Source organism: Pseudorasbora parva, chromosome 7 (assembly GCF_024679245.1).
Source record: "Pseudorasbora parva isolate DD20220531a chromosome 7, ASM2467924v1, whole genome shotgun sequence".
Lineage (NCBI taxonomy): Eukaryota > Metazoa > Chordata > Actinopteri > Cypriniformes > Gobionidae > Pseudorasbora > Pseudorasbora parva.
The window spans coordinates 18,470,708-18,497,281 of NC_090178.1; the positions used below are offsets into that span (position 1 = coordinate 18,470,708).

Sequence of the window (26,574 nt, forward strand, 5' to 3'; positions counted from 1 at the left end):
CCATACACAACAAACTGCGATGCACTGTGCATTCTGACACCTTTCTATAAGAACCAGCATTAACTTCTTGAGCAATTTGGGGTACACCAGCTTGTCTGTTTGATCGGACCACATGGCCCAGCCTGTGCTCCCTAGTCCCTACATGCATCAATGCATCAATGAGCCTTGGCCGCCTATGATATGACCCTGTTGCTGGTTCACCACTGTTCCTTCATTGGGCAACTTTTGATAGATACTGACCACTGCAGACCGGGAACACCCCACAAGAGCTGCAGTTTTGGAGATGCTCTGTGTGTGTGTGTGTGTGTGTGTGTGTGTGTGTGTGTGTGTGTGTGTGTGTGTGTGTGTGTGTGTGTGTGTGTGTGTGTGTGTGTGTGTGTGTGTGTGTGTGTGTGTGTGTGTGTGTGTGTGTTTTAAAATGATTATTTATATAGCATAATATTATATTCATAATTGTTTTGCAAAGGCTATATCTTGGGCTACAAGTCAGGCTAAGTGTCTTTTTTAGGAAAACATATTCTCCTTTAAAGTCATTAATCTGTGAATAATTTGTGTGTAGGCATGATTAGGCATAATAATTAGTGCGTGCACGTGTTTTATTTGATAACACATAACATCAACATCATCACTATTTTTTAGCAATATTTTAAGTTAATTATGACAAGCCAGACTAATCAAACCAACATTTTTTTTAGATTGATGGCAATTCCAGCTCAACTCATTAGGGTTTCCATAACTTTTTACAGTCATCATTATTCAAATACCACATTAAATGGTTTTGTTTCACACCATAGTATAATGACATAATTAGAACTGAATGAGAGCATTATTGCAAAAAAAAAAAAAAAAGATATTCACTATTAAGAAATAGAAAACCTCACATATAAGCTTATTTTTATTCATAGCTTCAGAAATAAAAATGGAAGCATTTAACCAAGATTAATAATAAATAAACTGCCAACCAAATATACTGCATCTACAGTTTTAACTGAATGTTTTCCATTTCTCAGATAATGCCATTAATCCTTTCCCTTCCTGGTTTTATCTGCACCTTACATGTTTATAATAGGCCTATCTATCGCTTTCTGATATTTTGAAATAGATATTACTATAACTAATAGCTATAAAAGCTATACCACACATTTGTTTGAATAAAATATGACAAACACCAAATTTTTTGTTGCAGTGTAATGGGCATATCTGGATTTCGTTAATTCCATAGTCTGTAAAAGGTTAATTTAATAATGCGGCGTGTGGTAGAACTCCACTTCCCACAATGCATTGTGCGGAGGTGAAGCGGATGTTTATATTCCGCGTGAACAGTGAAGAATGTGCGAGCAATGACAGCTGAAGTAAGAGATGGATCGAGAACGCAGAACACACTCAGCACAAAACTCTAACACACCATTGCATCGTTTGTAAGTTGTCATTGTTTTTAAGTCTGTCCTTGCGGTGTGGCATGCCAGCCTGCGTTATTATTTGTCCGCTTCATAACACAGTCTCTACTGAACTATAGCTCAGCTCGCTAACAGTTCCTCTTTTCGGGTTACATTTTATACAGTTCGATCACACAAAAAGCTACATTTGGCTGAAATGTAACGATATGTTAATAGAAGAGCTAGTAGCAATCAGCAACCGCTTTCAGGCTAACTATAAAGGACTAGTTAACGGTTCATTCACCCCCAAAATAAAAACAAATTCATCATCCTCTCATTTTGTATTGAAAAGAAGAAAGCCATACAGGTTTAAAACAACATAAAGGTAATTGAATAAGTTATTATTATTGAAAACGAAATATATATTTTTGGGTGAACTATCCATTTAAATTGCTTCATTTAGTAGTTTGTCATATTGTCTTGTTTATGTGAAAAGCTGGTGTAATATGTCGTTTGATAGAATATTATTTTGCTGAAGACTTTTTTTCCCTGTTTCGGGATTAAACAGTATGATGTTGATTTGCAGTTTGATCTTAAACCTCCAGAATATAGTATATTGTTCATGCCACATTGTGCCTGTCAGAAGTCGTTATTACATATGAATCTCTCATCAGGAAGACCTTAGACAGGAAGTTTCCTCTTTTGGACTGATGGTTCAAGCCAGTTACTAGATTGCTCAGGGAAGTTATGCAATACAGTTTGATATATATTTTATACATGCTCTTTGCTTGTCATCTGATTATTCTTTTTCATTAAAAAATATTTATTTGTTGTTGTTTCAGTTTTAGTATTTACATTTTCAGTTAGTAATTTGAATGCTTTGTCTTAAACATATTTACTTATTTCGAGGTATAAAATAGTTTTTGTAAACTTTATACATTTATACTAGAACATTTCCCTTTTTTTTTTAAAGATATTTCAAGGGATAGTTTACCCAAAAATGAAAATTCTGTCATCATTTACTCGCCCTCATGTTGTTCCAAACCTTTGGTTTCTCTGTTCTGCTGAACACAAAAGAAGATATTTGGAAGAATGTTTGTAACAAAGCAGATAGAACATCCATTCACTAACATAGTATTTTTTCCCTACTATGGTAGTGAATAGTTGTTCTTTCTGCTTGGTTACAAACATTTTTCCAAATATCTTTTGTTTTCAGCAGAACAAAGAAACTCATACAGGTTCGGAAAAACATGAGGGTGAGTTAAAGATGACAGAATTTTCATTTTTGGGTGAGCTATCTTTCAGGGCTAGTCTACCAAGTCGGAATAAACTTAAAGGGGGGGTGAAACACTCAGTTTCAGTCAATCTCATGTCAATCTTGAGTACCTATAGAGTAGTATTGCATCCTTCATATCTCCGAAAAGTCTTTAGTTTTATCATATTTATAAAAGAAATATGGGCTGTACCGAGTCTTTCCGGAAAAAACCGAGCGCCTGGAGGCGTATCGTGTGGGCGGAGCTAAAGAATGACGAATGTGCACAAAGCGGTGATGTCCTCAAGCGTGGAGAAACCCATCGCTATCTCAGCTAATACAGATAATGATCCAGAATCAAATCTGAGGCTGAAATAAGTTGAACAGGAGAAACGGCAACATCAGGACGTCCGTCTCTGTGGTATGTACTGTATTTAGGGGCCTTTGTGTGTCTTTACGCGCAGTTTATGAGGACATGATTCGGTTTATGGACTATTGTATGTGACTAGACCTTAGAGGTAGCAAGCAAAACGGTTTTGCACGTCAGAGTCAGACTAGTGTTATACAGAACAACAATGGAGTAACCGTTAGCGCATTTGAATGACGAAGCACGCGATCGTATCGTTTACTGATGTTTACTCATGCGACAGTAGCCAATAGCAGAGACATTTGAAGTTGATTTACTCACCGGCTGCTTCCAAAGCAGGACCGAATCTTTATCGCTGGGACCGCTCTGTCAAAAACACACTTCTTTGGTATGATTTGGTGAAGTCCTGTGACAGCAGTGACTGTGGAAATCCACTTTGCGACGCGACTGAAGCGATGTTGTGAAGCTTCCCGTCATTTCTGCGTTCAAATCGGTTCAAATGCAGCGCTGCCTTCTCGGAATGCTGTGCTGAAGCGTTGAAGTCGCTCGACATCACCCATAGGAGTAAAGTGGAGCGCGGCGCGTCATAAGTGTTCACGGGCGACTGGATCTGCACCTGAGAGACTGTTTACGGCGTGCATTTCCTCTCTCTCCCTCTAGTCACGCGCGCGCGCACCCTTCCGGGAGAAGAGCCCGTACAGCCCATACAAGGATCTTCCGATCTATTTAACGTCAAGTAGACCCATACTCGAAAAAAACTCGCCGAAACTTGTGAGAAACCGGAAGGAGTATTTTTAACACAGAAATACTCCATCAAACGTCCAACATTAGTTTTTGAAACTTTGTCTATGTTTAGGATGGGAATCCAAGTCTTTAAAGGTGTAAAAAGCTCAGTATGCATGAAACAGCATTTCAGCCCCCTTTTAATTTTGCTCATTAATAGAACATGAGCAGAATTAATCTCTGTGTATAGACTAGAGATTGGTTACATTCTCATAAGTTATATTATCTTGTTCATAAATCCATCCATTCGTATGTAAATTCTCATTGCGTGCTAAAGGGTTTTTTCCCGCACAAATAATGCACAATTCGATTTGACTCGTGTGTCACGAATGAGACCCTTGGAATTACAGATCTCCTTTGACATTTGAGGGTTCTTACAGTCTTGTGTGATTTTGTGTGTGTGTGTGTGTGTGTGTGTGTGTTTGCCTCTTTAACCCACAGGTGATGCATGCAGCTTGGCCTATAGCCTGTGCTGTGTAGAGCCTATCACGCTACAGTGCAGGGAAGGCACGAGGGTTGCGCTTCCTGACTCAAACCCAGACCTGCTGCTCCATGTTTCCTATGCTAACCCTTCTGAGCATGTTTTACTATATCTGTCTACGACGGCGCTCCAGGAGCGGGACGCGGAGTGAGGCTTTGGGTAGCCGGCGGGCGGTGGAGCTGGGCCAGCGTTCGGCGTTGCCTGTCACAGTGGAGGTCGAGCAGTATGGTAAAGAGGTCCTGGACTTCAGCTCTCACTACGGCAGCGAGAACAGCATGTCCTATACCATGTGGAACCTAGCGGGAGTGCCTAATGTCTACCCCAGCTCTGGAGATTTCACCCAGACGGCCGTGTTTCGCACTTACGGAAGCTGGTGGGAGCAGTGCTCCAGCGCTGGTCTCCCGTTCCGTCGCACGCCACCCAATTTTCATAGCCAGGACTATCTAGAACTGGCCTTCGAGGAGCCTGTCTATCCCACAGCTGTGGAGGTGCTGGAGACCTACCACCCTGGGGCCATTATCAAGATCCTAGCATGCTCACTCAACCCTTTCTCACAGAACCCACCCGCTGACGTCAGGTAAAATGTTATGTGTGAGCTAAAGTTGAGCTGTAATTAAAAGGTTGTAGGTTCTAATCCCATGAGGTGCTGTCCATGAGCTTTTGCCGTTGGCATTTAGTCCCGGGTTGCTCCAGAGTCCAGAGCCTCTGTCCCTAGAATTAATGTACTGTAAGATGTTGTGGATAAAATGTCTACAGAATAATTACCTAGGTAAAAGCCTCAGAACCCTGCCTTAGCTACATAATTAATATTTTACTTATAAAGATTGTCCAGATATATTTCAGACTCATTGAATGTTTTTTTGTCTGTTTAAATAAAATGTATTGATGTACAATATAATAAAATGCAGTTTCTTGACTATGCAATTTAATGACCAATATTATATATTTATATTGTGATAGATACTACATATACACACTCACTCAAGCAACTAACATTAACCCTGTAGTAAGTTCATGTTGTCAATTATCATATTTATGTAATTACATTGTAACAAGGACTAATTAAAGTATGACCAAAGGGATAATACCGTATATATAATATTTCTAAAATTATTAAAATATATAATAAAACTATATATATATATATATATATATATATATATATATATATATATATATATATATATATATATATATATATATATACACACATACACATGTGTGTGTGTATGTATGTGAAAAATTACAATTAAAATGGAAAAAAATGCATCATTGCAGATTTATTATGTTAACCAAATGTTTTACTTATTTTAAGTAAACAATTTCAACCAAATCTGCAATGATGCATTTTTTCCATTTTAATTGAAATTGAGAATTGCACAAAATTTCAGGTGACAGGAGGGTGAGGGAAAGATGGAAGGAGTACTTTGATGAACTGATGAATGAGGAAAATGACGGGGAGAGAAGAGTAGTAGAGGCAAATATTGTTGACCAGGAAGTAGAAAGTATTAGCAGCTCTAGAGAGGTGGGGGTTTGCTCTGGAGAAAAGAGGAATGAAGGTTAGTCGCAGCAAGACAGAATACATGTGTGTGAATTAGAGAGAACCAAGTGGAACAGTGAGGTTACCGGGAGAAGAGTGCAGAAAGGTGAAGGATTTTAAGTACTTAGGGTCAACAGTCCAGAGCAATGGGGAGTGTGGAAAAGAGGTGAAGAAGTGTGTGCAGGCAGGTTGGAATGGGTGGAGAAAAATGTCAGGTCTGTTGTGTGATAAAAGTGTACTAGCAAGAATGAAAGGAAAGGTGTAGAGGACAGAAGTGAGACCAGCGATGTTGTATGGTTTGGAGACAGTTGCACTGAGGAAAAGACAGGAGGAAGAGCTAGAGGTTGCAGAGCTGAAGATGTTGAGGTTCTCTTTGGGAGTGACGAGGATGGATAGGATCAGGAATGAATACATCAGAGGGAAACAGGCGGCACATGTCAGATGTTTTGGAGACAAAGTTAGAGAGGCCAGGTTGAGATGGTTTGGACATGTTCAGAGGAGGGAGAGTGAATATATTGGTAAAAGGATGCTGAGGTTAGAGCTGCCAGGCAGGAGGTCAAGAGGAAGACCAAAGAGGAGGTTTATGATTGTAGTGAAGGAGGACAAGAAGGTAGTTGGTCTGAGAGAAGAGGATACAGAGGATAGGAGTAGATGGAGGCAGATGATTCGCTGTGGCGACCCCTGAAGGGAACAGCCAAAAGAAGAACAATTGTACAAAATTTCAGATTTCAATAATGCATCGATCATATCATTTAGTAATTGAATAACAATATCACAGACTGACTTTTAGAGCTCGATGCGTTTTTTGTTTGAAGTATGGGTTGTGTTTTGAGTATGGGCCATGAGTATGTTGTATTTTTTTGCAGATGGGAGGTTCTGTGGGCTGGCAAACCCAACAAAGCTCTGACCCCTCAAGCTCGCCAGTTCTCCCCTAGCATCAGGCAGATCAGTTTTGCCACCAACCTGCTGCGTCTGGAAGTGAACTGCTCTCTGTTGGAATACTACACAGAGCTGGATGCGGTGATACTGCGAGGCGTTCGGGAGAGACCCATCCTGGCCCTCTATAAGATCCCTGTTATCGACATCAGTGATCTGAGTGACAGTGAAGAGGAGATCAGCGAAGCTGGAGGCCTCTGCTGCAGGTCGGGTGGAGAAAACAGGCACAACCTGGGGAACGGCTACTTTGATAGGCTCCCTTATGAGGTTAGCATTGGAAACTTTCAGTGTAATTATCCATGATGCCTGTGAGATTTAGAGTTTTGGAATGTTTGGGAATATGGAGTTTCATGCCATCAGCATGTTTAGTAAATAGCATGTAGGCTAGTTAACAAAAAAAAAAAAAACATTTTAAGGACTGTTGATGACAACACGAGTTGGACCACAGAGTGTTGAAATCTTCTTTTACCAGACAGATATTGAAGAAACATAGTTGGTCGGTCTAGCCCCTCAAGACCTGACTTGTGTGGTTGCAAGATAACTTTTTCAGATAATTAGAGACCTTTTTATTGTAATTTAAAAATACCTTTCCAATTCGTAACCCCTCATTAACTGCACACAGCTCAGATCTCCTGTCCAAACCACTGTCACCCTCACAGTCTCATTAAGGCAAATGCGAATGTGCTTCAGAAACATAATCCGGCTATTATCTGCTAACTGATACCCAGCTTCACACTCACACTATTGTTCACTCTTTCCAACAGTGCACGTACCAAAAACATAATCAGTGCCTTCACAAATGACTTGAGCGTAATCTTAGTAGCTGTCTTAAAAAGTGACTGTTTTGATGCTCAAAAAGAATATTTAGCATGCTGTGTTTTGGTCACTGTTTGTTTTTGTCACTGCAGCTAATCCAGCTGATCGTGAGTCACCTGCCGGTTCCAGACCTGTGCCGATTGGCTCAGAGCTGCAAGCTCTTTCACAAGCACTGCTGTGACCCGCTGCAGTACATCCAGCTCAGCCTAAAGCCGTACTGGGCCCGGCTCACAGATGCCTCTCTGTGCCACCTGCAGAGCCGCTGCACCCTCCTGCAGAGACTAAACATGTCCTGGACGGGCAACCGTGGAGCCGTGACGGCCACTGGTTTCTGCAGGTAACGGCAATAGTCTCTGATCCGGATTTTTGAAAAGGTTTGATCTACTAAATGTGTGTAATAGTCGCTCCATTTCTGTCTTTTTTCCCTTCAAGCTTTATGAAGGCCTGTGGGGTGAGTCTGGTGTGTTTGGAGCTGTCGTGCTGTCATTTCCTGACTGAAGCGTGTTTAGAAGTGATCGCCCAGACGTGTCCGTGCCTCCGGGAGCTCAATTTGGCTTCCTGTGACCGTCTGCAACCTCAGGCCTTCAATCACATCGCCAAACTCGCTAATCTACGTAGGCTCGTGCTGTACCGCACTAAAGTTGAGGTGAGAGCAAGACGAGAAAAAGCATCTGGTATACACCGAATTCTAACACTTTTATGTATTTTTCATTTGTAGTTTGATTCGAATTTTCAAATATTTACATTCAAATTTTCAGACTCAAAACATTCACTAAACTCTGTATACTTCCTTTATGCATCCATTCCTTTTTTAACATACCATTTAAACCTTTAAGGTCACCATGAAATATATATATTTTTTTATCCATGCACATTTATTGGTCCAGTGAAACACTAAACTCAGATCGCATTATGGTAGTGTTGTCAAAATTACCGACCACGATACCAAATCGGTACTGAAATGTTAAAAATATGACGCTTTGAGCGCAGTTGAGCGGAATCGTAAACACCTCTGACTGGCCATTGTGCTCACGCGCTCATCAAATAGGTCTGTGATTGGCTACTTTGATCAGTGCTTCACAATCATGTTGTAAAAATACATCAATGATGCTTTTCACGGAGCGCTTACACAGATACACACAGAGGGTTTGAATGTAGGTGTCTATCAGCCTACCGGTCCGCTGGTCGACGCCTGCTTGTGCTTTCAAACGCTCCCGCTCCCACTTTCAAAACACTTTTCAAACACTTCCGTGTTGTTTCAAACCGTGCGTTGATCATTGTAGCCAATCACAGGCACATCCGATGAGCGCGTGAGTACAATGACCAGTCAGAGGTGTTTATGATTACAGCTCAACAGCGCTCGAAGCGTCACCTTTTTAACATTTCAGTACTGATTTGGTTTCGCGGTTGGTACTTTTGACAACACTACATTACGGTGTTTGATTCAAGGTTGGGATCAGCAAAACAAAACTTAAATTATGAATCATTAAATGTAAAATAACTAGTGCTGTCAAAATGGCTGTAAGACCCGCCACCGCCTTTGATTTGATTGGCCGTCTTGATCATTTTGACATTGACGAGCGCTGTTAGACCACTGAGGTGGAGCAGCCTAAAAAATTGATCAGCCTAAAAATTTAACTTTTAAAATGTTTTTTCATTCTAAAAACAATCAGCTTTACTCATTCTGGGGGCCATTGTGAGGAGCAGCCAATCACAACATTTTGATTTGCTGCGCACAAAACGGAAAGTGTCCCCACTGCTCAGTGCCATACAGATTAGAGCATTGTGTTTTAGTACCTCATTGTGTACAGTCTTCTTTTTTTTTTTTTGGTTAAAAAAAATCTCGATTCTGTGATGTTTCCTGCATCTCCTGAATTACACATGTATGACTGTATCCTTGATTAAAGCAATAGTTTTGGGTGGTAATAATGAAGGTTTTTAACATCAAAGCTAAAATTGTTAATTAATGATCCATGAAATTTTGTGTTCCCCCAAAAGTTGTCTGCTTTATCATGCATCACCTTTGTTTATTGTTTATACTGCATCATTAAAAAGGCAAGTAATCTTGGGAATTGAAGAAGAAAACATGATTATGCCAGGCCTTTTTTAAGCTGTTATAGTTACCTGTCCTTCTAATTATACCGCATCAGGTCTATTAAGTGCAAAAGGTGCATGATCACCTTTAGGCCTTGTTTACACCTATTAAGATGTTTTGGTTGATCAGCTCTCAAGTGGATGACAGTAAATACAGGTGTAAACGGGGTCTTTACTTTCGACCACGTCCAGAGGTAGTTGAAAATGCATTCGACCGGATTGCTTTCGTAGCATAGACGCTCATGTGGTCGAACAGCCACAAAATACCACCTACTCTCCCCCTACTGACCTAATGAGTAAACATTATGGGGACCACACTAGCCAGACGGGATTTTACTTAACCAGGTTTGGTTTGAAGATGAAAAACATACCAAACACAGTGTTCTCTCACCATTCCTGATTGTTCCATTTATTTTGTTTAACATGGTCTTGCTGATTTCAGAGCAGAGAGACGAAAGCTGATGCTCTCCGTTTTTCTATTGTCTCTGGGTGGGTTCATATGTAAATTACATTAGGTTCATATGCACATTGCCCATTAGATCGAAAGATCTGTAAGGGCCCATATTTTTACCCACCCATAGACCCTGCCTAGGATGGAAGTTGTTGAAACTGGACAAAAGAGACAGATTAAAATAGCAGGTGGAAACGGGAGTGTGTCTCCATCATCTACTTTTTATCCAATCGACCAAAAAGCATCTTAATACCAGGTGTTAACAGGGCCTTAGATCAGTGCTACATACTGGTGCAGGCCCAAGCATGCTAGAGTCGTCCCATCCCTCCCTGTGGTTAACTGTGAATCAGCATTGGTAGGTTTATGAGTGCTTCTGCCAACAGGTATAATGTTTCTGTAGCTTTTTGTAGTGATGGCGACTGCATGTAAACATACTCAGGAACACACAGACGGCAGGTGTGTCTGTAGCAAACGCACTTCTCCGTCATCAATGGAAATAAAGCGTCTTCTGTAGGGAACCTAATATTGTAAATAACAATGGAAATATACACACAACATTTGTCCACTAACTCACACAGTACCATCAATCTTCAGCCGTTTGAGTTTCAGTTCACATGAGTTTCTTTTAAAAGCCCAAACAACAATGAAAACAATGGCTGTATTATCTTAGTGATGCTCGCATGACACTTCAGTGAAAAAAATTCTGTGAAAAATCTTATTTCTATATCTCAGATGTGAGTGCCAGCCATGTGCACCAGACCGTGAGGTCATACACTGTAATAGTTTTATTTTGACACATCCATTTGAGAGAATATCGAATAGCGGAGTTTAATTTGTTGTCATCTCTGATTTGTGATATCAAATGTGCGTTCTTTTGTCTCCTTTTTACTCTACTGCCACCTGAATAGGAGGTTGTGTTATCATACCATTAGCGCTGCGTGTTAATCATCACTGTCTTCTCTGTTTTCTTTCTTTCCACATGCAGCAATCAGCCATGTTGAGCATCCTCACTTTCTGCCCAGAGCTCAGGCACCTTAATCTGGGAAGCTGTGTCATGGTGAGTCTACTGGACAGAGGAAATATGGTTTACGTGACTGAACATTCTGGGTCATCATAAAAAATAAAAAAATAAAATTATTTTTGAAAATAGGCATATGAGAAGCCGATTAACTTAATAAGGAATCTTAAAATATATTCTTCTTAAAGGGATAGTTCACCCAAAAATGAAAATTTGATGTTTATCTGCTTACTTAGGTGTCTTTGTTTCTTCAGTAGAACACAAATAAAGAACTCCAACCGTCGCTGTGTGTAGGTCATATAATGCATGTGAATGGGTAACAATTCTATGAGAGCAAAAAAAACATGCTTAGACAACATGCACAAAGAGCCCTGTGGCTCATGACGACACACTGATATCTTAAGACCCAAAACGATCAGTTTGTGTGAGAAGTCAAGCAGTATTTATATAATTTTTTGCCTTAAATACAACGCTATATCCACCAGCCTGGAACGCACTTCACTTCAGGTGAGGAAGGTCAATATACACGCTCTGGCGTCTCCAGATTGTGTATACCGGAAGTGATTTCTTTACACGTACACAACGCCAGAGCATGTATATTGACCTTACGGGAAGTGAAGCGCAAATTGTTACCCATTCATATGTATTATATGACTGGCACACAGCAACGGTTGGAGTTAAAAACTTCATTTGTGTTCTACTGAAGAAACAAACACACCTACATGTTGGATGCACTGGGGGTAAGCAGATAAACATCCAAATATAATTTTTGGGTGAACTATCCCTTTAACCTCCTAGGTGCCACTGTCCATGTACAAGGACGTTTATATTTTAGTAAATTTCTTGGACACCATGCTTGTCACAGTTTTAAGTCTGGATGTCCTGTAAAGAGCACATTCAGGGCTTTTCAGAGATTTGTTTTGAGGTTTTACCAGGATAACAACTTCTCCTTATTGAAATATGATGTTTTGTAATTCTCATTTAAATCTGACTAATTTTCAAATTGTTATAAATCAGTATCTCAGGGAAATGCTTTGGGGTTTCTAAACAAAATATGACTTTGTTAACAAACAATTTATTTCATACATGTCCTTGATAGAGGACAGCGGGACTTAAAGCATGTTTATCAGGCATTTTAGGAGACAACAAGTGAATTGTACAGAGATACATTGGATGGGGAAACCCATGTATGGCCATTTTACCCACATATTTCATAAAGTAAAATGGTATATCGATTCATTCCGTTATATCTTTCATAACAAAGGTGAGAATAATTTTTCAACAGTTTGGTTTAAAAAAAAACCTGAAACCTAAAAATTGATCAGGGAGTGAAAAATAATCGCATTGATTTTGCCCCTTTTTTTTAAAAAAATTTTTTTTTTTTTTTTTTTAATAAAATTGCATTTTTCAACAACAAAAAATCTTTTGTTTCTTTTGTTCTAAAGAATGTAATGACATGGAATAAATGCTAAATTCAGAAAGCTTAGGTTAACATGGCACTAAAACACCACATACTGTTACATACTAGCCATTCTATACAGTATGCAAAATTAGGTTTAGTGTATCCCAAATAATAATTACAATACATTGAAAATGGTGTACCAAAGGGAGGTATCCATGCATGTGTATCTCTATATTACGTCCCACAACTCCTGCTAAATTAGTTGCATCAGAGGGCAGTTTTATGATGTTATACTATGTCCCCATTCTGGCTGACTTCATAACAAATATGAAAAAGTAGGGTCAATTCTGATAAAATAGTGATAGTGAGGTAAAAAAATATGAAGTATGCAAATTGGCTTGTCTTGAATATTGGCTTGTCTGGTTGAGTGTCAGTTATCAGTGAGTGCTTCACTGTGGCTACGTGGTGATTTCATCACAGATTGAGGACTATGATGTGGTGGCGAGCATGCTGAGCGCACGATGCCGTTCTCTACGCTCCCTCGACCTGTGGCGCTGCAGGAACCTGAGCGAGCGTGGATTGGCAGAGCTGGTTTCGGGCTGCAGGCTCCTGGAGGAGCTGGACCTGGGTTGGTGCTCCACGATTCAGAGCAGCACCGGCTGCTTCCAGCACTTGGCCCGCAGCTTGCCCCGCCTACGCAAGCTCTTCCTCACCGCCAACCGCACCGTGTGTGACTCTGACCTGGAGGAGCTGGCCGCTAACTGCAGCGCTCTGGAGCACCTTGATATTCTGGGTGAGATGAGTGGTTTTTTTTGGTTTGTTTATAAGTGTTCTGTTTTGTGGAACACAAAATGCTATTTTAAAAAAATATTTTCAGTGTTTTTGTCCATACAATGAAAGTCAACTGGGTATAATGTTAGTTATATAGACAAAAACATTCTTGAATACACACCACCATAAAGATTTTTGGGGTTTGTAAGATAAAGAAGTTTGAAAGAAGTCTCTTATGCTCACCAAAGCTGCATTTATTTGATCAAAAATACTGTAAAACAGTAATATTATGAAATATTATTTTAAAATCAATGTTTTCTATTTTAATACATTTTAAGCCCTATTTGTATGGGATTAGATTTGCATGGAGAGGTGGGGTAAAGTAATTACTACCAGAGCTTCCGCCATCTCAAAAATAATTACGGACAATGTCAGTAAAGATTACGGCGAATTTTACCCTCTGTAAAAAGGTCCAGAAAAATTACCTCAGGTAATGCTAATCCCGTCCGAATGCTTATGTCTGTGATTGCTGATGTTATATTATCCTAACGCTTCTCCTCATGTATCTCCGGAGCTACCATTTGCACACCCAATCTTCAGCATGCTTTTATTTAATTTCAACATAGACTAAATCCGACAGAAAAATTCAATTATAAATGAAATTATAAATCATACATGACGCACGAAAGCACAGCACATGACCTAGAAAACACACACATACACCTCTGTAATAAACATGCTAGTCCTGTTAGAATTGGTTCATGACATCGCAGACGTGTAGTAATAAAGAAAATTTACTCAAACATCGTTTAGAACTAGTCCTGTCTAAATAGGGCTTTAAAATGTAATTTACCCTGTCCTCTTGCTATCGGAAATTACTGTAAATACAAATTTCCTGGTCGGAAGTGGAATATGAATGCTCGCGCAAGTCGTATTTACTACTGTGAAAAATGTTGAATCAGTTTCCGAGTTGGGCGGCCCATAAACTTTAAATGTAGCGGAGGGGTGAAGGATTGCTGCTGTTACTGCTATTATTTATTAGTGTATTCCACAACATCTACAGCACCTTGTCTTGTTGTTAAAATCTTGCCATGTATATTTGCATATATAAATAACCATTTGAGGCATATTGTATGTTTTATACACGGCATGTATTTGATTGATATTCCAGATTTGAAAATCTCGATTATGCAGTTAATATTTACATGGTTGTCAATGAAAGGAGTTGCTAGATTTGATTCCATATTAAGATTTCCTCATGAAACAGGCAAGAATAAACCTGGTGTCCTTAATGATCACTATTGTTTCCGAAAACAAAGCACTTGAACGTGACGCTTGTAATCGCAACTTCAGATTCAGTGGGAATTAGGACATTTCCGATAGGATATGAAGAATGCATTATTGCTATTATAGCAAAGCTGAATGATCTTTCAGAAATCATTCTAATATTTCTTATTTTAACCAATGTTGATTTATAACAGGTGTGCTGCTTAATATTTTTGTAAAAATGGGATACAGGATTCTTTGAATAGAAAGTTTAAAAAAAACAGCATTTGTGTCGAATGTCTTTACAAATGTCTAAATGTCTTTACTGTTACTTTTGATTCATTAATGTATCCTTGCTGAATACACATAACGATTTTTCAAAACAAAAAGAAAATCTGTTTTTTCTTAGGCACGCGGATGGTGAACCCTGCATCTCTGCGGAAATTACTGCAGTGCTGTCCTCGGTTGAAGCTGTTGGACGTGTCCTTCTGCTCGCAGATCGACTCTCGCTTCACCCAGGAGCTCAGTGGCCTTTTCCCGAATGTGTCCATCAAGAAGAGTTTCACTCAGTAGAACTCGATGGGTCCTGAGCACAAGCGGCTTTATGGGATGGACTTTAAGACCCTTGGGAGAAGGGTGGTGCATTCTGGTGCTGTGAACTTGCTGCCTTGAACTGCACAGAGCTGTGAACTGCCACCTGGAAGATGTCATGGATGTTTCATACTCTCTCAGCTTGAACGGTCTCACTATGTATTGAATCTCATGCATTTCATCAGACCTCAGTTTTTGATCTTAATCTCAGGGTTTTATTTTTGTCTTCAGAGAGAGAGAGAGAGAGAGAGAGAAAGAGAGAGAGACGTTTGTAGTATGCTGTACTACAGCCGAAGGGTTTCGTTTTAAACATACTTATTGAAGTGTATCCATACCAATGTTTTATTTGCAATGTTAAATGTTGTCAAACCGCTGTTGAATATTGTGAAATAGTAACATGGTGTACTATAAATATTTATTGATTAATTATAAATTCAGGGTCACATTGACTTGAATCGTGGGCACAGAAATCTTTTGTGGCAATACCTAGTTTGTGTGAAACTTTGCCCATGTCTTGAGTCAATCCTGTTATGCACTTGTATGTTCACAGTAGGGCAAATACCAAAACATAAGCTTTTCTCTATTGCAAAACTTGACGTTTCCTTTTACACAGGTGCATGCTAACCCTTAGATGACATATCCTTGTGCCTTAGGTTTAAAGAGAGAAGTGCTTTGTAAATGTGCTGGTCGTCTGTATTGTGCTATGCTAAATTGCAATTTGCCAAAATCACCCTAAACCAAAGGGTTTTACTTTTCTTTCATTCAGAAAAAAAACTTTAATTTTGACAAACAGATGGCAATGTACTGTATTTTCTTTAAAGGTATACAATTATTCAAGTCAAAACAAGGATAAGGAGAAATTGTTTAGTGCTTTTGGTAAAAGTTTTTCAAGTGCCATATTAAAAAAAGAAAAATTTCAATTTGATTTACCTGTAATTTATTAGCAGCATAATAAGCACACCCTGTAAACAAACTCTAAAATTTATTTGAAGCAATCTAACATTATATAGATTGTATTTGTTAAATTATACACTAGCTACAGTGAATTAATGTTGTCATTTTGGATATTGTATTAAATTGGTCCCGTTTGGAAGAAGCAGGAGGCTTTTAGCACCATTTCAGATCTGAGAGTGACACTCACAACGTTTTGGTTCAATAAAGTGAGGCTTAATATTTTGTGGTGATTTTTTTTTTTTTTAAACAATATTCTTCCTTCTGTGATTATATAAAAGAATTGATACCATTGATGAATTGATCTTATTACTAAGGCTAAATCTTCTCACAGATTATGCTTCACGTGCGGTTGGTCTATCCACCAGTAAGATTCAATTGTTTGGTCAAGATGAAAGTCAAAAACTTCCTTACTCTTAATCCCTCTGCGTTTACCGGCATATTAATATTGCATCTGGCAGTGACAGTCTCATTGGACGAACAGTGATGTAATGAATTGTTTATGTCTGCTTTAATGATGGACTGAGGAGCTCTAATGTGCCCTGAGGACCTGGAGGGATGCAGTTAATTAGATGAAACGATTTCTTGATTTCTATACAACCATTGCTAGTCAGTACACGCGGAAAACTGTCATTACACCCCTGTAAATAGATCAACAGTACACAGCGTAACAACACTGCCTCTGCCTTTGGACCCTGTAATTTAGATGTGGAACTGCACGCTTGTTACAATGGTTTTAGCATCAATATGCATTTTCTCTTTCCTTTTCTCTGTTTTATCATTTAGTAACAGAAACTAGTTTAAGGAATATTAACGCTCGCATAGGCATTCCTGACATTTTTAGTAAACAGAAGAAAACCTACAAATGTAATGCAGTGTTTTCACCTTTTTTCTTTTAGAACAATAAAAATGATGAATTTGCTAATATAAATGATATTTTTGATGCACTCTTCTATGCTTAATCAAGTTAAAGAGGTTTTGTTAAAAATGCAACATTTATGGACATTCGAAATCTGAAATAGTGGACATTTAAAGTGATTGTCTAACACCTCAGCAATATTAGTTCAGTAAAACGCAAAACAGAAATGTGAAAAATCTTACAGCCTTTTGGTATTTTCAAATAAATACCAAAATATTTATTTTTGGTATTTATTTTGGGGGAAACCAGGCTCATTGTGAGCCAGGGTATATGTGTAACGTAAACTGCAAATTAACATGGCGGCCCACTGAAGTCAGAAAGCATCACAAATGGCCATGTGCTGGTGTTGTCACATTTAACCTATGTTACTTTAGGTGTCCTAGAAAAAATCTCACTAGGTGGCACTAGAGGATAAGGATAAGCTTTTACACAATCACGGTTTTAATACACTCAATTCTAGACCTAAAACATGTTTTCGCAAAACAAGAGAAAATGCTATCACTTTGAAACTTCTATAATAGTCTAGCTGTAAATTGTCGATATTATGGAAGAAGAATGTTTAGACTTTTTTTTCTCTGAAAGGTAAAGAAATTGGAATTGCACGATTCATTCCTAGGCAAAGCACCACGGAAGACTCATAAGAACACCCCAGTTCACTGTCGTTAGTCATGACGAAATTATAAAATATATAACAAAAACGACGTAGCTTAATTCTCACAATGGCTTCGTAAATTATAGTAGGCTATTTTATGGTCTATTATTCCCAAAAACGATACTAAAAGTACATTATTTGCAACAATAGCAAAAATACGCAAAATACACGAAAATAGCCTAAATGAATGCATTTAAGAGACAACGTGGTCCACATTTGAACAACACTGTGGCAAGTGACACTTTGAAATAACATTTCACAACTGCTCTATTTACAAAATTTAACTGGGTTCAGTTTTTCTAAAAGCTGGTCGAACATTTTTATAGGCTACGGCTACTGCCTTTACCACACACAAAAAAAAATCGTTTTATTAAACGCAAGAAGGCAGGACACTGCAACACATCTCAGTCAGTCCTCAACATCTCAGAATCTCAGAATGTAGATCCTATTGACCTAGGCCTAATATAGGCCTATATATATATATATATATATATATATATATATATATATATATATATATATATATATATATATATATATATATATATATATATATATGTATGTAGCCTATGTGTGTGTGTGTGTGTTTTTTTTTTCTTTCACTTTCATGGAAAATAAACAAAACTTTTCGGTAAGCATTTGTTGTGGCTTACATTTTACGCCCACAATGTCAGTTGACATTCCATTTGAAAGCTAGCTGGGCTGTTCTGTTATTTCTGTTTTACATGTTAAATTTTCGTTAAAAAAAAAACATGACCGAGACGTCAATAAATAGCCTATAGTTTTCCACGCATAAATTTGACACCCGTCGACATAATGTCAATTTTGATTATTCGATTTAGAAAAACATCATGTAGCCTACAACAAAATCAAATTTCTATCACAACCTCTGCGCATTTTATTTTACCCACAAATTCATCCAGTTCAAGGTTTGATGGATTCTTTCTGACAGAGGAAATAAAACGACAAATAAATAGCTCCCACAGTCTTTGTAGAATTACATGACAGTTTGATCAATTAATGAAAATGTTTCTTTTGAAAAATGTAGAACGATAATAACAGATGTCCCTGGAATTTCAGTGGAATAGATTTACACAAAATATGAATTAAAATATAAACAAAATAATACAATAAGAAAATAAAAATAATAATAATATTTTCTGATTGTTGTATTTACACATAGTGACGTATAGCAAGCCCCTTGGAGAAATCTTTCCATTTTTTCAAATCTTCCAGTGTTTTGCATGTTCAGTAAATCATCACTGCATCGTGTCCCTATAAATGCGACCGCGGGACTAACACAATGAACAACTATAAAACACAGAAAATAAAACAAAACAAAAACAGTAACAGCCTAAATCCAAGTAAGCTATCATTTTAATATGTATAGCTCCGATGTTGGGTAAACGTGGAGAATATTTAATATTAGCTAATAATAATAGGCTAATAAACATAATAATAATGTATAATGATATGCGTGATAAATGATGGAAATATAACACACAAAACCGCTTTATCATATGAAACAATGAAGAATCGTTTGACTTTAAATGAAAATATTGCAGGTCACATCACTTGCTTTTCCCATTCTCCACGATACTGTGTAAATAATCTCTATTTCAAAATAATTAAAAAAGACATTCAAATGATTCAGATATATAATATTGAATTCGTTGGGTAGAAAATAGTGCTAACATTGTTGAAGACTGAACATTGTTTACTATACATAAACATAGTAAAGTCAGCTCATAATTTATAAAAAAGCAGCTGAATGTGGGTTAAAAAGCAACTGACTCACGCAAGAGATAGAAAGCAATATTCGGCTAAATGACTATAAATATAAAGGCAAAATATACCAGCTCTAATGTTAAAACAAATAAGACCAAAATAAAATAAACAAAAACCTCTAAAATATTTTCAAAATTCTAAATAATACGAAAAAGTGCTCAAGTGAGAGAATAACGTAACTATGTCCTTTAAAAATTATACAATATTTACAGCACTGTGTGGAGTCCTGTGAAACAATTGTATTTTATGGTAATATGACTAAATCGAAGGAAATGCCAGGTTTATATTACTAGCCCTTCGGTGACCTGTCTGCAGCTTGATGCTAGAAGTTTCGTTTTATTTTTCCAATGTAGACTCATCAGTATTGATAAGATGGAGACGGAGACCAGAATCAATTGTGTGAGACTAATTTCTTGGCGCCAAGACTACAACATCTGTTTAGTGTGACCTTGCACCTCACGCTATGAGCAGGCGAACTGGTACATGACCATGCTGTCTCTAACATAATAATAATAATAATAATAATAATAATAATAATAATAATAATAATAATAATAATAATAATAATGTTTAAAGGCCTTTGATCCCAGGAAAAATGTTGAATTTGTGGGTGGATGCATGTCACACTGATGTTTTTTCAATCGAATCGATGTTCGCCGTCAACAAAAGTAAAAATGGCGTGTATTTGTCAAATGCTGCAGCACTAGTCACTTTTCAGGCTAATCCTGCCAAAGAAAATGCAGTGAATGTGTCGCGATGTAAACAACTGCCTATGGGACACCCATGCTCGCGTTTGAGGGACATTTTGCTCGTCTCAAAGTGTTTGATAAATAGAAGGGTTACACCTTAAAACTGCGTCTTTTCACAGTGCTGGGTATTCACAGAACAACCGTTCTCTTTGCTCGCGCGGGGAACGCACGGTCCCCTCTGTAGCAGCGGTACGAATTTTGAGTAACATTGAAGACGGATATACTCTGCTCTCCCGCCTCAGTAATCTAAACCGCAGCTGCTTTCACTTTGGATAGTTCCAATGTGAACATAATCATAAATGAAGACTGAGACAGTCAATATGATAGATATGTCCTTGTTTTTGAATTGTTTTTTGTGTTGTTTTTTTCTCACTGAACTGGCGTCTGAACCCCGTGATGCGGCGGCGTGTCTCCGTATACGTCCTCGGTACCCGGTAGAGGTCCGCCGGGAGGAGTCATCCGTTTCTCTTTCTGTCTCCTGTTACAAAACCAAACCCTCACTACCTCTTTTTCCAACTGCAGACTGTCCGCCAGTGAAGTAATTTCCGACGCGGCTGGCTTTGGGCACTTAAGGAAATGGCTCTCCAAAGCCCCTTTGACGCTTACCTCGATGGAAGTCCTCTTTTTCCGTTTCCTCCCCTGCGCTGCTATCTTGTCCAAGCTCGTGGGGCTGCCAGATGTGGAGTCTGCCTCCTCCAACCACTTGTTCAACAAAGGCTTGAGCTTGCACATGTTTTTGAAGCTGAGTTGCAGGGCCTCAAACCTGCATATCGTGGTCTGCGAAAACACATTTCCATAGAGCGTTCCCAAAGCTAGTCCGACGTCCGCCTGCGTGAAGCCCAGCTTGATCCTCCTCTGCTTAAACTGTTTCGCAAACTGCTCCAAGTCGTCCGAGGTCGGCGTGTCCTCGTCCGAGTGGTCATGGTGACTCTGGTGCGACTGATGCTGGTGCTGGGACGGAGGATGACCGTGGTCGCTGAGATGCGGGCTGTGGTGGTCCTCGTGCGCGTCGCGCATGCTGTGGTGGTGGATGCTCTGGCCGCTACCCGGGATGAGACCGTTCACGCTGAAGCCGGGCTGCGAGTAAATAAGGCTCTGTCCGTTCGAAGTGGCCATGCTGGGGATGTGAGCTGCCGTCGTTGTTCTCCATGCCCTTGAATCGTGATGGTTCCCGTGCGTCTGATGTACCAGGTGGGGTGGCCGCGACTGATGCTGTAAATTGCTAGAATTGTGCATGTCGTCCCGGGGGCTCTGCACCGCTGGCTTGATGTCCTGCTCGCCGAGGGGACTGGACGACCACGGACCTCCTTCTCCGTGTGACAAGGCTGTTATCCACTGGTGCGCGTGGCTGAGCGGGTGACTGTTGCTCTGCAGTGAGTAGTCACTCTGCAACAGGGTTTGCGCGTCCCTGTAAGCCGTAGCTTGCTGCATGCTCCCAGGCTCCGAGTGTACAATAGATGAGCTGGAGGAGAGGATATTGTAATGATTAGATGCTGTAGTCGCCATGACTCTCGGAGCCGGACTGATCGCTCCTATTAAAGGAACCTTGCATTTGACAGTTACTCTTTTGCCACAGGCGTCTCCCAGGCTCTTTGCCAAGTGGACGCAGCGGCGCGCACCTGAGCTCCTCCCCTCGACGACGCTCATTGGGTAGAAAGGAATGATGGACGCGCTTTTTTGGAGGCAGCCTTCAGTTCATTGGATGCTCGAGAGTCTAAACAAACACTGCCTCTTTCCCTCAAAAGAACTCCGTGTCCTGCAGCACCTCTGAAATGTGAGGGACCGACGGGCCACCAAGACCGGAGCGAAGAACATCAAAGGTTATGATTTTTACAACTTAGAAATTATTTTCTAACTTGTTTAATGGAATTTGCGATGGTATACGTATGTATTTTTTTAAAAAATAGAATCTATGCATTTGCAAAAAACAATAAATGAAATCTATTTTAAATGATGTCATTTCATACATTTATTGATTACAGGTTCTGGGGATCCATTTGTCAAATAAGAAAAAACTATAATCTTTCTAGCACGGTGTTTGCTGGCCAAAGAACGAGCAAGTTATTTGGAAGCAGCGAACATACTTTACAGAAAATGTTCATAGTTTTAAGGGAAAATACATTTAGCAAAACTTCATTTTAGACTAATAATTAGACCTACTTTTTAAAATGTCGTTTGTCTTATTCAGGTGTTTGATTTTGAAGAACTGCCCCAAACAAGGTTTTAATGAATACCTGGATTTTGGTCAACACAGGCAATAACTTATGATCTTAATGAATTTTTGCTGTAGGCCTATCTGGAGAAGATTAGGCTAGAAAAAGTGAAAAATGTGTACCTTCGCAATAAATAAATAAACAAAAAGAAACATTGTTTTATTTAGTATTTATTTTGAGGAACATATTCCGTCTAACATTCGTTTTTTATTGATATAGAATATATAGGCTATATATAAGGCCTAATCTAATCTAAAGGTTTTATAACAGTTAAAGTAATAATGAAAAATAATATTTTTTTCTCATGTTTGTTGTTTGTAGCAGTATAAGTTTTAAGGTATAAACAAATTACATAAATGTTAGCAAGGACACGTACTAAAAAGTAAAGACAGCTGCACTTACTAGGAAAAATACCTAAATAAATACCATTATTTTTATGATTGGAAAAAAGGCACACACACAAAAAATACTATGAAATGTTTTTAGGTATAGATTGCGTTCACCTTAAAGTGATCTTAAATAAAACAAAGATATGCACATTTCAAACAGATACAATTGACAGACAGATATGTTCTCTAAAAACATGCCATTTATCCGGAGTAGAAAGTGACCAATAGGTTTATTTTACTTTGTTTAATTTAAACTATAATTACATAAATTATATACTGCAATAATTACTCCAAACATCTACTGGGAAATTTCAATATTACAATTCTCTTTTAACCAACAACTGCGTCTATAAATCTTTTTTTCTCTGGGTTTGCATGGCGTGCACACGCCAAAGGAATATTTCAGAGGGAAAAGAGTGGGCCGTTTGGGACCGCAGGTGTCTAAAGCTGACCAGCTGGCTCCTCTATGAGCCTCTGTAAAGAAAAGCACACGACATTGTCCGAGGAGGGGGACATTTTTTCAGCGGCGCTGCTGGTTGCTATAGAGAGCAGTAAATTAAACAACGCCTCATACGTCACCAGTATCGCCTCCTCTGGAAGGCTCTACGTAAATCAGAATGGGTAATGGACAAAAGAAACACACACACAAAAAGAGAGAGAGAGAGAGAGAGAGAGAGAGAGAGAGAGAGAGAGAGAGAGAGAGAGAGAGAGAGAGAGAGAGAGAGAGAGAGAGAGAGACCAGCTGATTTTTTAAGGAACTGTTTTAAGGTAGTAAATAAAGTGTAATTTGCACAACTAATGAACTTTAAAGCAGGGCGTACAGCACCGTCCAATTACGCACCACTGAACAATAGCCTACATGATAAACAAGCTAGAAAGCCCAATAAAGTCCATGACCATTCTGCAAAAACATGCAACGCATTTACCTTAAACTATTAGCCTACTCCAGTCTTATATAAATGAAAAATATGAATTAAAACAAGTATAGCTACTTTTAGAAATAAGTATTAATATTGTATGTTCAAGAAGTGCAAAAGTGTTATTTAATTGATTTTTATGTGCATACAAACGCCCATAAATGGAAAGGAAGGGCCTAAACCGGTAGCCCTCCTAAAGTTATTGCTGTACAGTGATGTATAGCCTAGTTTTCAGATATCAAAGTAAAATGTATAAAATTGGACGAATTGCACAAACACGACTAAATCAGAGGCACATCAGCGAACCAGGGAAAACAGATTAAAAAAAATTGCAGACAGCCTAATTGTGTCAAAGCACGTGGGGGTTAAAGGGCGTTCCAAAAAACGAAAAAAGAAAACTTTAAAGACCCGTTCCGGAAATTCATCCGCGTAATAATGAACATCATTGTAGCGTAACAGTGAAATCACCCAAATCAAAAGAACATTTATGGCAATTAAGGTTGTAATTCAGAGAATTACCACAACGCCACAGAAGCTTAAATAGTCGTGTTGGGAGAAAACCAAAGCACATTACTTTAATGGTATAATATGCAAACTATGGATCGTTCAATTACATGGCTTAACAACGCATAAATGATGCGAGTCTTGTTATTTGGACTGTGGGGTCTATGGTAATTCATTTGGAAGGGCCAGCGCGCTCTCAAATACAGTGAAATCTATTTCTGAGCTCCGGGAGCCGCTGCCAAACTACATTTAAGGGAATAAAAATTAATGACAGAGAATCTGAGCGTTAAATTAACAGTAATTATATGACCCGCATGCTGTAAAGATTCCATTTTTTATGGTCTAATTAGGTAACTGTCTCCCCATACATCAACATATTTCCCTCTGTGGATTTCACACAGATCCCGGTCATGTTCTGAAAATAATTAATTACATTTTACAAAGACATGCTTTAAATCACACAATAATCAAACTCTTCTCATAGTTACGCTAATCATTGGCGGTCTGGTCACCTGGAACGTGGCAAAAGCTAGGATTAATAAAATAGCTTGCAATAAATGCAAATGAATTTTGGTAGAAGTAGGGCCTACCTACACATTGTTTCTTACAGGTAGTCTATAGAGTTTTTCAAACTTACAATAGGTTTTTAGTGAGATTGCAAGTTAGCCTGAACGCTTATAGGCCTAGTTTGAAATTGTTGCAAAATCCGCAAATAAACAAGTAACCATAGCAACAGCACGCCAGTCACGCGTCTTCCTTCGCGATCAGTGTGTGGCGGTAAGTCAGTAATGCGCCACAAATCATAGGCTATATATTACAAACATACAATGAAAAAAATTGTTTTGTTTGTTTAGGTAAACAAACTATTTTCGTCGCATAAATAAGAACCTCACAGTTTGCACCCCATATATCTCCCATTATTTGCACATTTCTCCCTGCATTAAAAAAAATATTTAAAAACTATGGTCCCTGAAAGTCAATGTATAATTCGCAATGAAAGCCGGGTTGTATACAGCATTCTAGGGGAAAAAAAGAATTAGCCAATAATTATAAAAAGAAAATTAGCCCCTGCGCGTGTAGCCTATATGATTGTTTGGGCATGGGGAGAAACATCTCCGTCAGTGGGGGAGTGTACTTATTTATACAGCTCTTGTTGAACAGGTCTTGCACCGAGAATCTAGTAATTCCATGCAATTAATCCACACAAAGACATCGTTAAATCTGTCCCTCACTACAATTGGCTACCGATTGTCTGCATCCATTGTGGGGGCGCAAGAGACCACCCCTGCGAGGCAAAGTGGAGACCTGTTATGCGATCCATCCACGTAACTCCAGCACTCTGTATCCCTCCATTTGAACAGGATCAGTACTGTGGTATGAAGAGCCACAGTGAAGAGCCTTGATCAAATGGCACAACCTATGAGATAGAGAGAAATCATCTGCTTTATTTACTTGTATTCTTGAATAAATAACAGACTGACTGCCTGACTTAATTTGAATCAAGCAACTAAACCTTTAATCACTTCAACATGCTTTCCAATGAACAACAGGTTGCGGACTAAACCACATTTTAAGGATTCCAAAAACACGCTTGCAATATTTCATTACATTTCATTGAACTTTTTGAGACTCGGATTTAAAACTAAATCGATTTTCAAAACACTTCTAATGTTAAAGAAGCACTCAATACTTTTTGCTAATTAAAAATGTTTGTGTATATTTTAATTAATTAGCAGAAATGAGCAGCACTTGATATACACTCATACGAGACATTTAAGCATGTCAGTTCAAGGAAAGCTGTTTTATTCTAAATGCAGCTAATTTTTCTCTGTCATGGGAGTCACAATTTTGAAATTCATCAAGTTACCACTAACAGTAATAATATCAGTAGCACATAAACAAACGTCAAGCAATCAATCCCATAGGAGTCATTATAAAGGTCAAAATCACAGTCACTTTTGGGACGAATAAGACTAAACGGGTGAATGTAAATAACAACTGGGTGCACATTTAAGGCTGCCTTACAGTGACAATTGCACAGTCCTTAAAAAATAAACATAAACCCTATCTCAAGTTACTTTAGAAACAGTAGGCCTACATGTCTTTCCTATTGGTAACAAATAACTGGAGGGATCGTAGGCGGGGTGCCTACCTGGGATACCGGGCCTACAAACTCCTCTCGATCTGTATAGAGACATGAGCGAACTCCTGGTGCCATCGCTCATGTGCAGCTCGATTAGCCCCATGTGCCTCGTTCTTCATATGTGGAAGTGCAGCAGATGGTCGGAGATGCACCGTGTTACGAGGCTGTGGCGGTATGTAACGCTGTTCTAATTGAAACATCAATA

General features: G+C 38.8%; 2 protein-coding genes across 2 annotated transcripts; one reads left to right on the forward strand and one right to left on the reverse strand.

Moving 5' to 3' along the window:
- Window positions 1–1,285: 1,285 nt before the first annotated feature.
- Window positions 1,286–15,577, forward strand: fbxl4 (F-box and leucine-rich repeat protein 4). The gene is made up of 8 exons (XM_067448395.1): window positions 1,286–1,418; window positions 4,220–4,836; window positions 6,666–7,002; window positions 7,644–7,888; window positions 7,984–8,197; window positions 11,082–11,153; window positions 12,997–13,309; window positions 14,963–15,577. Exons 2-8 carry the CDS (start codon window positions 4,331–4,333, stop codon window positions 15,124–15,126), a joined length of 1,851 nt encoding a protein of 616 aa, XP_067304496.1. The 5' UTR covers window positions 1,286–1,418; window positions 4,220–4,330; the 3' UTR covers window positions 15,127–15,577.
- Window positions 15,578–18,535: 2,958 nt separating this feature from the next.
- Window positions 18,536–21,780, reverse strand: pou3f2b (POU class 3 homeobox 2b). The gene has a single exon (XM_067448396.1). It carries the CDS (start codon window positions 21,707–21,709, stop codon window positions 20,573–20,575), a length of 1,137 nt encoding a protein of 378 aa, XP_067304497.1. The 5' UTR covers window positions 21,710–21,780; the 3' UTR covers window positions 18,536–20,572.
- Window positions 21,781–26,574: the final 4,794 nt, after the last annotated feature.